This window comes from Orycteropus afer, unplaced genomic scaffold (assembly GCF_000298275.1).
Source record: "Orycteropus afer afer isolate SDZICR_OR568_19922 unplaced genomic scaffold, OryAfe1.0 scaffold00066, whole genome shotgun sequence".
Taxonomy (NCBI): Eukaryota; Metazoa; Chordata; class Mammalia; order Tubulidentata; family Orycteropodidae; genus Orycteropus; species Orycteropus afer.
In genome coordinates, this window is record NW_006921653.1 from 6104423 (window position 1) to 6116174 (window position 11752).

The following is an 11752-nucleotide window of genomic DNA, read 5'->3' on the forward strand; positions in this document are numbered from 1 at the left end:
TGTGTGTGTGTGTGTGTGTGTGTGTGTGTATATATATATATATATATATATATATATATAAAATGGATCTCAAAACAAAAATTCACTGCCATCAAGTCAATTCTGACTCATAGCAAACCCCACTGGGTTTCTAAGGCTGTAAATCTTTTCAGAAGCAGACTGCTTAATCTTACTTCTATGGAGCAGCTAGTGGGTTCAAACTGCCAACCTTCTGGTTAGCAGCCCAAATGCCTTAATCACACTCCCAGTGCTCCTTATAGTGGAGCTAACAGGGGCAAAATTATGTAAAATGTTAACTTCTTAGCTGCAACCAAACACCTTGAGGGAGTGAGTTGCTGGGCCTGTGAGCTCAGGACCATTGTTTCAGGGGACATTAAGGTCAATTGGCATAACATACTACACAAAAATATTGTTCTACATCCTACTTTGGTGTGTAGGGATAGGGGCCTTAAAAGCTCACAAGCAGCCATCTAAGATGCAACTATTGATCTTTCCTTGTCCAGACCAAAGAAGAGTGGAAAAAATCAAAGACACATGGAAACAATTAGCTTAAGGGAGAGGTAGACTATGGGAACCTCCGATTACACAATCCTGAGACCAGAGGAACTTGGTACCCAGCTACCATTGCCAAACATTCTGAAAGGGACCAAAAATAGAGATCCCGGATAGAATGGGAGAAAAATGTGGAATAAAACTCAAAATCATAAAAAAGACCAGGCTTAGCGGTCTGTTGTTGTTGTTGTTGTTATGGTCTGATAGAGACTGGTAAAACCCCTGAGATTATGGCTCCTAGTAACACCCTGGACCTGGAATTGAACTCACTCCCATAGCTTAACCTTGAGGGAAATAATCGACAGGCATATGAGGTGAACAATTACACCAGGGAGGTATACTCCTTAGAACAATCAACTATGGGAGATCAGAAGGGCAGCACTAGCACGGAAAGAAAATTCTGAAGGTAGGAATGCAGGGGAAAGAAGGACACAAAGAAAATGTAACCCCAGGCAGGAAGTGGGAAGAGAGCTGTTACACTGTGGGGGTTTCAGGTATTGTCACAAAAAAATGTATATGAACTGTTGAATGGAAAACTGTAAACTTTCATCCAAATCACAATGCTGTTGTTGTTATGTGCTGTTGACTCGGACCTGACTCATAGTGACTGCTCCTTGGGTTTCCAAGGCAGTATCACTATAGAAGTAGATTGCCCAACCTTCCTTCCTTCCTTCTGGTTAGCAGTCAAGTGCCTTAGGCACTACACTACCACTAGCTCCTCAAATCACAATAAAAAGGTAAAAATAAATAAAATTATACCTACTTTAAAAAAAAAAAAACATGGAGCAGTTATACTCTGACACATGTGCAGTCACCATGAGTCAGAAGCGACTCAATAATAACTGATATTTTTGGTTTACTATGTGGTAAGAACTGATTAAGCACTAAGGATCTTGCAGTGAATAGGGTTCCTGCCTTCTAGGAGTTATATTATAGTGGAAGAAAGACAGATAATAATCAATTAAACAAGCAAATAATATGATTTCTGATAGTGAGAAATGCTATGAAAAATGTTTTGGAATAGTTATTGACTGGTTTTGTATGGCAGTCTGTACGTTTTAGCTAGAGTAGTTGGAAAGGTCTCTCTGAGTAGGTGTTGGCTGAGCTGAGCTCTAACTGGAAGAAGCAGCCAATATGGAGATCAGAGGAAGGCATTCCAGACACAGGGTAAAGCAAATGCAATTGGGGGGTTGGAATGACAGCAGGCAGGCTGAAAGAAGAGAAGAGTGATGGGAGAGGTGGAACTAGGAAGGGAGCAAAACCAGATGATGAGAGGCCACATAGGCTAAGGTGAGCAGTTAGAATTCAAAGTCAATGGGAAGCTACCAGAGGGTTGGAAACAGAGGATAAGTATCCTCCAATTTATGGAATGAAAATACCACACTGAGTGCTGAATGAGGAAAGGCCTGTAGGAGGATTAAAGGAGTTAGGAGATTGGTTAAAGGGCATGGAACTTTCACAGTTCTAAAATGTGCTGAATTTTTTCAGTATTTTCCCATTTAATATAAATCATGGTATTTTTCCTAAGCATTTGATTTTCATAAGATGAACACGCCAAGGAAACCAGGTTGAATTATTTATATGTGCATAGTAGGATAAGTGTAAAAACAGAGCCTGTGCTGCAATGATGGACTCATAGCAAGGACTGTGAGAATGGCACATGACCAGGCATTGTTTGGTTCTGTTGTACATAGGGTCACTAAAAGTCAGAGCCAACTCGATGGCACCTAACAACAGCATTTTAACCGGTGAATTACTATTGGCCTTTTCTGAAAACATTTTAGGAAAAAGCAGTAAATATAGAAATAAACATTTTAACTAGAATGTTTCATGAATATTTAGCATAACAACTATTGTCTGTTTGCTGGATTACTAATCACTCCCACTTCCACTTAATTCACTCATTCAGGTATCAGAAAAGAGTGGCCCTGTACATCGCCGCCTTTTATGGGTACATTGAGCTCACTGAATGGGCCCTGAAGCAGGGTGTGCGGCCCAATGAGTCGGTCGGCGTTCACCCCTACCGAGCATGGTGCCATGAAGCCCTTCATGCAGATGTCTCTAAATGCCCCATTCATGCAGCTGCAGAATCAGGCCAACTGTTGATTCTGAAGACCTTTGTCAACTGCAGCGTGCTGTGCCTGGAATGCAAAAATGCAGCAGGACAAACTCCCCTGACCATTGCCCTCAAACACAAGCATAAAGACTGTGTATTATATTTGCTGAATAAAATGTGGTCCACAATCTCTTTTCCAAAAATTTCAATCTCCATGAGAATTTATATCAAAATAAAAAAATGGATCCTCAGAGCTCATAGTCGCAGCCTTAATAAAACGCAGCTTTACCGAGCAAGGGTCTCTGGGGCAAGAGTTGGTGATACTGTGATGGTGGATGGTTTCAGCAAACCAAAAATGACCTCCCAAAGCTGGCATAAGTACTGGAACAAGGACTCACAAAGCACCCTGTGCAAGTTGTCTCCTCTGGGGGAACAGACTACAAGCAGAAACCCTGTGAATCCTCTGGCAAGTTCACAGCAGAACACAGAAAAAGAAACTCTCAAGTCCCTCAAGTTTCCTCCACTGGTAGATGCAAATAAATTCTCTGAATTACAAAGACATCAAGAAAAAAATCAGAAAAAAAGTACTGACACAGCTAGCAAAAAAGAAAAGTTCATAAAAAATGGATATCTCCCTCAAGCACCCCTCCCTCCAGTTTCAAAAACGGGATATTCACACCCTTCATTTTACTATGCAACGCCCAGTGCTGTCTTTTCACTAAGATCCTCCTTCACATCTTTCTCGAAGCACAGTGGAAAGACTCTAAGGGAGAATGCAGTCTACTGCTTAGCTATGGCAAGGTAAAGTATTCTCTTTTAAACACATAAGGAGGGTAAACCTTTCACAGGACAGGTTCGAAACAGGGAATGAAGGCAGTGGTAGTTTAGTAGTAGAATTTTCACCTTCTGTGAGGAAGACCCAGGTTTGATTCCTGACCAATGCACCCCAAGTGCAGCCATCACCTGTCTGTCACCGGAGGCTAGCACGTTCCTGTGATGCTGAACAGGTTCCAGTAGAGCTTTCAGACTAAAACAGACTAGGAAGAAAGACCTGATGATCTGCTTCCAAAAATCAGCCAGGTAAAACCCTATGGATCTCAACCATTTGATCCCGTTGTGCATGAGGTCATCAAGAGTTGGAGCTAATTCGATGGCGCCTAATAGCAAACAACAATGGGGCAAGGAATGGTCCATAAAGCCTACCATGCTGTATAGTGTAATACAGTTTGTTCCAATACATCAATTCCCAGCTTCAAAGATCTCATCTTAGGTTTGTTTATGTCTAGGACAAAATGAGTTGATTTTTTGACAAAATCAAGCTGTATGATACTTTACTTCTCAAGCTTTCTTTTCAGTGAAAACAGTTGTATCAATTAGCAAGGTCCCTTGCTTTTTTTTAAGCTAATAAATTGTTAATTATGATTAAAAGGAGAAGAGAGAAACGTAAGATACAAAAGAGGGACATCAAAAGTACATGGAAAACTAGATAGTAACGAAAATGGAAGGAAAGAAAGGAATACTTTAATGACAAACAGAGCCATAAAGACTAAGTTGACTTATTGGGCAAAGGACACAGGTGGAGGGAGATCTATAATGTATTGGGTGATGGATTTGATATTAATATCAATCATAAAGATAATACATCATCACAGTTAAATAGACAAACAAATGTATCACAAGTGGCTTTTCAGGCACATTCATTTCATAATGTAAAGTTTTATTTATTGGTCATCAGATTTCACTGAAAATAAACTTCTTGATTAGATTTCAGATCCCATCCATTACTTATGAAGTATTTTTGGATGCCAATAGAACATTGTTGTTGTTGTTGTTATGTGCCGTCGAGTCGGCCCCGACTCATAGCGACCCCTCCTTGGGTTTCCGAGGCAGTATCACTACGGAAGTAGGATTGCCCAACACTTCTAGAAGTACAAATTTATGAGTGTCTTTCCCCCTTACTGGACAAAATGAGAATGAAAGAAGAAATAGGGCTAAATTTTCTTTTTTTAGATTAGGAGCTCTGGTGGTATAGTGCCTAAGGCACTTGACTGCTAACCAGAAGACTAGCGGTTCAAACCCACCTTAGAAACCTAAGAAGGGGCACTATGAGTCCAATTGATCCCTCAGCATTGAGTTTGTTTTTTTCTTTCTTTCTTTTTTTTTTTTCTTTTTGGTTTCTTTCTTTCCAGGAGTGGTTGATGTGTTTGAACTGCCAGTCTTCTGGTTAGCAGTCAAATGCCTTAGGTACTATGCTACCAGAACTCCCAGTGGTAGTAATAGTGCCTCAGAAACCGAGGAGGGGTCGCTATGAGCTGGATCAGACTGGAGGACAGTGAGTTTGCATTTTGGTTTTTCTACTTTGGGCAATCTACTTCCATAGTGATACCCCCTCGGAAACCCAACGAGGGGTCTCTATCAGTCAAGTCTGACTCAAGGGCACAGAACAACATTGGTCTTTATTTCAGCTCTTCTACTTGGATCGTTGTTGCCACCTAGTGGTAAGAGGAATTTGGGCTGTAAATCTAGCAAAAATCAGAATCCAACACAGAGGTTGGCAGTAGATGAAGAAACTGCTTAACAGGTTCAATGTCTATAATTTGTGAGCTATCTCTGAGTAGAATGTATAAAAATAGATCATCTTCTGTCTGGAATGATATCGTAGTTAAAGTTATGCAACACTATGAATATACTTGCTCACTGCTGTCGATTCGACTCATAGCCACCCCTCGTTGGGTTTCTGAGACAGTACCTCTACGGAAGTAGATTGCCCAATCATCCTTCCCAGGAGTGGCTGGGCTGCTGGGTTGAACCGCCAGCATTCTGGTTAGAAGTCAAATGCCTTAGGCACTACGCCACCAGAGCTCCCTCCCATGAATATATATAAGCATAAATATAAATATAAATACAAATATATATGTTGTTGTTGTTATTTGCCGTCGAGTCAGCCCCGACTCATAGCGACCCCTCCTTGGGTTTCTGAGGCAGTATCACTACGGAAGTAGGATTGCCCAACCTTCCTTCTGAGGAGTGGCTGGTGGGTTTGAACTGCCAGTCTGGAAGGAAGTTTGGGTGATCTATTTCCATAGTGATACTGCCTTGGAAACCCAAGGGGGATCACTGTGAGTCAGATCCAACTTGATAGGAATGAATTTGGTTTGGTTTTTTTGGATGATGGACATTTGGGTTGTGTCTACTTTACTCAATACAGCTGCTATGATTTTTTTGTACTCGAGGTTTGGAGGACATTTGCAATAATTTCTTGACTCTTTGCCTAGGAATGGAATTGCTGGGTCATAGTTTATGTTTAGCTTTAGTAAATACTTCCACTTTTTCCAGTGAGGCTGTACTAGTGTACTATTTTTGTAGGTACATTTCATAGGATTGGAATTATCAAAGGTGGCAGATTCATGGTTATGAAGGGAACTGCTGAGGAAAACACTCTGCTAAATAAAGAGGTTAGTGTGAGAGATAGACTTATGGAAGGAGTGGTGCCTACCACGACTGGACTTGTGGTGGAGTTTCTTCTAGAAAATCCTCTTTCCAACCCTAACTTCTCTCTTTCCATTATTTTCTCTTCCCTCTATTCACACTTGTCACTTTCTTCTCATCTCATTTCACCCTTCCCACTGCATCTGTTCCACGGCACTCCCACCTTCCTTTGTTGGTAGGCTGTGGAAAGGAAGGGGAGGCCCACAGTCCTTCTGCCCTCTGTGGCTCTTCTTGGTCTGATGCTTGCCCCTCACCAAAGAAATAAAGCACCTGTGTCTACCTGAAATAGCCAGTCAATCCAAGCAGTAAGATGGTTTGATCACTTACCACTAAAAAGTCAGTCCAGCTTTTGTGCCCAAAAGACATAAACATAAGGACTGGACATGACCATCTTGATGTCTATATCCACCACAACCAAGCTAGTATCACAGCCAGGAGATGGGGAAAAACGTTACTGCAATCCTTCATGAAGGTGACTCAGGGAAATTAGGTGAATGTGAGTAAATTAGCCATCAGATGTTCCTTATTGTAGGGGAGGGAGGGTGTCTTCTAAACCAGGACCCCAGACTGCTTATCTTGTATCATATGAAGGTGCTGGTTAAACTACATTTCATTCAGAAATTCCACATTTAGATTATTAAAAATATACCTCTTAGATTTAATTCAGAGATGGTAGAGGTGCAGTTAACTCAGACCGAGTCCTAGTGGGAGTGATGGCTAGTGAGTGCAGGTGGCTGTTGTAGAGATGACAATGATGAAGCTAGAGGTCACACAGTATCATACTCTTCAGCCACTGGAAGATAGTGTGGGCTTTATACAGATCAAAAAATATCTCCAAGGTGTGACTAGAAAACTATCTTCCTTACCAGTTATTATCTGATTCCCAGGAAGTATAATTTATTGAAGATTCCAGTATAGGGGTTTGAGCCTGAGAATTGAAAGTCCTGATTGGACTAGGAATAGATAGTAATCCCACATGGTGACTCTGATAGGCCTTCATGCTCTCTGTTTTTCTAACTTTGTAAAAACTACTAGGGATTGGGCAGAGGACACTTTGCCACAAATTCAAGCCACTGTGATTGCTAAAGGTGGTTTGCCTCAGGCTTGGAAAGTGAATTCAAGGAATAAACCTTCTTGGCCTGCTCATGGCCAATCGGCACCACTCTCCAGGTGGCAGTAACTCCTCCAGAACACCTCTTGGTAAGTGGCCTATTTTGGGGGGATACTAGGAATAGAAGGAAACTTGAGCAGGGAGGAAATCTAATAGAGGAGGTGGAACAGAAGTCTGTGTGCTCAACAGGCAGTTTTGGTGCAGAGGGGAAAGCTGGACAATGGAATATTGTCTCTTTAAAAAAAGAATTTTAGTTGCAAAATACAGTAATATATGTTTTCTGTGAAATATCCAAACACCATGGAAATATATAAGGTGAAACATGAAAGTCTTCCTGATTCTTCAATCCTACTCCTCTCCTTCACACCCATCCTGTTCCCCTTCCCAGAAGACACCATTACTTCTAGATCTTTCTATGTATCTCTATTTACGTATGTGAGATATGCATATGTGTGCCCTTTTTTCATAAAAAGGATTTTACTATGTTTATTTGTTTATAAATATACAGATCTCAAATACATCTTTAAAATATTTCCACATTGCAGAAAATGAGCTACCTCATGTTTTTTTTTTTCCAAATGGCTGCCTAGTACCCCACTGTGTTTGTGAATAACAACTTACTTAACCAGTACCCTCTTAATTTAATTTGATTTGTTTCCAATTTTTCACCATGTCAACAGTGGTACAATAAATCCTTTTACATATAATACTCATTTGTGGAAATATTTCTATGCGATATTTTAATTAAAGTGAGATTGCGTGTTGAAAGGACATGCACATTAAAAAATTTAGTAGATACTGCTAAATTACCTTCCCAAAAGGCTGTACCAAATTACATCCACTGTCTTAGTTACCTAATGCTGCCATAACAACAACGACAACAAAAATACCACAAGTGGGTGGCTTTAAAGAACAGGACTTTATTGTTTCACAGTTTGGGAATCAGGGAATTGGCAGAGTTAGGCTTTCTCTCTCTTCAACATCTTTTTTTAGGGAAACAATTCCATCCGTAGCACTGTTGATAGAGTATGAGAGGCTATTTTTGAGTTAATGACAAATACACACAAGAGGGGCCAAAGCCCATGGGAAATTACAAGACCAGCTCCCTGACAAAAATATCTCAAGGTCAATTTGTGTGATGCCATGTTATGAGCCAGTGTTCCCTGAGAAGATGCTGTCAGCATTATTCCCTTGACCAGGTGCAATTTAACTGTCCCCTTGTAGGAGAACAGGGCCTCTTATGTACACTTCCCGAATACATGAATTTGGAGTATATTTCTTCTCTTTCTTCCCTCAGGGATATAACCTGCCCTCTCTCTGCCTGCCCAACACCTGCCCCTCTACCCAGCCTCCTTCATTAAGTGCTGGGGTACAGTAGGAGCAGGAGCTGAGGCTCTGCTGATCTCCCTGTAATGGCAAGCCTGATTGGTTTGCATAGGTGGACATGTGGTTCCTAGGAAAGTACAGACACTGGAGCAAGGCTACTGTTCTTCTGCATTGCTAAATAGTGGTTTGGGTGGCTGGTTGCATTGCCTCCCCTCTTCAGTACTGCTCTGATTGAGAGAGGGCCCACTGGAACTGTGAGTGGAGGCATAAATCCCACCCTCTATGTGGGAGCAACTCTGCCTGAATGCTTATTGATAAGTGGCCTACTGGTTGAGGATTTTAAAAGTAGGGGGAAGCTTGAGCAGAGAAGAAATCTAATAGAGGAGGCAGAGCTTCAAATAGTGATCAGAGAGTTGACTATATCCTGAGGGTTTAGCTTCCCACTCTAGCTTGTCAAACAGTGCACACTCAGTTGCTAAACCTTCCCTCTAGTTGCTGGACCAGTGTCTTGAATTCTGTGACCCCCTCCATGGGGGCAAGAACTTTGTTTACTTTTTGTATCTCCAGCACATACAGTAGTGCCTGGCATACATAAATGCTCAATAAAAAGTTGTTGAATTAATGCATAAAAGCCTGGAAGAGGGCTATGTAGTTATACCATTCTTTTCTCCTTGGTCTGATAACTCCTAGCTGAAAGACAACACTCCAGTTCAGTTAGATGTTCAAGCTGATGATCCAATTAATTCATTCAACAAACATTAAGTTGAAGATGTAGTGGTAAGATGACCAACCATCCTGGTTTGCTTAGGAATTTCTCAGCTTAGCCCTAAAAGCTCCATTTCCCAGGAAATCCCTCAGTCTTGGGCAAACTGGACAGTTAGTCCCTCTATTTGGTGGAAAGTGAGCAGATGCAGTCCTACACTTGTGAAGCAAACTGGTTAGTTGAGTGTGGGAGAGATTATTATACAGGCAAACTGAAGAAAGTGCTATGAAGAAATGGAACTTGGTTCTATGGAAGTCTATAGCATGGACCTTGTCCTCCCTAAGAGAATGTTTGAGCTGAGATGTGAAGGATGACTAGGGGTTAATCAGGTCAAGAAAGTGTGGAGAGAGAGTGCTTCCAAGTAGAGGAAATGGTTTGTGCAAAGGCCTTGTGGTTAGAGCACATGGGGCATTAGTGAAATAGGAAGAAGACAAATGTGGCCAGAGCAAAGAGAAAGGGGTGTGAGACACACATGGATACACAGTGTCCATATGAAGGAGTAGGCAGTTTTATTGTAAAAACAATGAGAAAGCATAAAGGTTTTGACCTGATTGAGTTTGATTTTTGTTGTTGTTATTCAGAGAGTGAAAGAAATTGCCTAACTGGTAAAGGTGAAATAATGCTGTATCATGTGTGTGTGTTGTCCCTGTCCGCTAGCATGGTAGTAGCAGCATCTGCCTTTCCTGGGTATGTGCCAGCAACCTGTAAAATGATAACTTCAACACAATATGCCTAAATTAGCATCAGTCTACACACTCACAGTTGTTTGTTGTTGTTGTTATATGCCATCGAGTCGGACCCGACGGTATCACTACGGAAGTAGATTGCCCAACCTTCCTTCCGAGGAGTGGCTGATGGGTTTGAACCACCAGCTTTCTGGTTAGCAGTCAAGTGTTTTAGGCACTACGTCACCAGAGCTCCCCACACTCACAGGGAAAGGGGCTATTAGAGCCTGAATGGACCTGGGAGGTTCCCAGTTTCAATGACAGAAGCAAGAGGTGATAAAGATCAGGACTTCTATACTAGTAGGTAAGGAAAAGGGGAAAGGCCAGATTTGAGAGATATTTTTGAAGAGTGATCTACAGCTATGGTCAAAAATTGGATGTGAGAGTGGAGAGAAAAGGAATTATCTTTTGTTTCTAGTTTTGCATACAGTGAGGCTAGCAGAGCCACTATGTTAACTAGGATACTGAAGGGGGACAGGTTTAGGGAGAAGACAAGGAATACATTAAATTGGAAGCATCCAAACTTTATTTGGTAATTGGAGATATGCCACTTTTAAGAAAAGTCAGGATCTAGGAATCATGGACCTGGAATGGAAGCAATGAGTAGGTAAGTTCTCCCAGGGTAAGAGTATAGAATAAGCAAAGAACGAAGGATAGAATGTTGAAGGACCCTAGCATTTAAGGGAATGTACAACCCCTCTTTAGTAAATTAATTTTCATCTCACAAAGTAGGAGGAGTCATATAATACAAATCTACAAGTAGTTATTAGCATATAATAACAATCAAACATTAAGTTTCATTGCATTTCAGTTAAAGGATATCAAAATATCTAGTACCTAATCAATAGCAAAAGCCTAATTTATGTTTGTGGTGTTGGGTGGGGTATAAGGGAGAAGTCTGGGAGTATGATACAGGCAGATGCCTACAGGAGGACAGATAGAAAAAGTTCCAACTTGAGGAAATCAACATGGTGTTGTTATTGGTTTTCTGTTTCTAGTTGTGGGCTCCAAACTAGTATTATTGCCTTGGAAGAATATCAGTCACACTGCTTCACAAGGAACTGTTTTTAGAAAGAGTCCTGTTTGCTATTGTACATTCTGCCTCACGTGACAAAATAAACCAGCCGCAGATACATAATCAACCTGAAAATTTCCATCTTTTCAGCTACAAAGTGGACAAAGATTGGATCCTCTCATTAATCATTCCTTGTTTTCTTGCAGTGCATTTAAAGAGAAATCATGGCTGCAGCAGTTAGGAATAGCACGAGTCCTGGCCAAAAAGAGCATTTCCAACCTAACGACCCAAGAAAGTTGAACAGCACATGAAAATCTTTGGGAAACTGTGCTTTGAAAAATCATGGTAAAGAATTTGGGCAAATAAATGATCAAATAAGACAGCAAACCACGAATTCTAATACTAACAATTCTGATGCTACATGACTATCAACAGGCTGTTTAATGTCTAGCACCACGTTTTCTTGGACTCCACCACTCTAAGTGAAAAATTTAGAGCATTTATTTTTGCTTAAAGAGTTTGAAGAAGAATACATAAGAAACTAAGAATAGCAGTTGCCTATGGGGTTGGGGAACTCAGAACAAGGATGGGAATAAGAACTTTTACTGTATTTCTTTCTTTTTTCTTTTTCCTGAGTTTGTTTTGAAAACTTAAGAGTGTAGTACATAACAAAAAATAAATTTAAAAATATCTATGTAGGGCAAGTTAAAACAGT

The 11752-nt window shown here is 40.8% G+C and overlaps 1 protein-coding gene across 1 annotated transcript in view; it reads left to right on the forward strand.

Moving 5' to 3' along the window:
- The window catches only part of ANKUB1 (ankyrin repeat and ubiquitin domain containing 1), a 67641-nt gene extending 56304 nt beyond the window's left edge, over positions 1–11337 (forward strand). Inside the window, exons 5-6 of the mRNA XM_007940183.2 lie at positions 2462–3409; positions 11244–11337. Of these exons, the coding sequence (XP_007938374.2) occupies positions 2462–3409; positions 11244–11337 (1042 nt within the window). The remainder of the gene's footprint in view (positions 1–2461; positions 3410–11243) is intronic.
- The last annotated feature ends 415 nt before the right edge of the window (positions 11338–11752 follow it).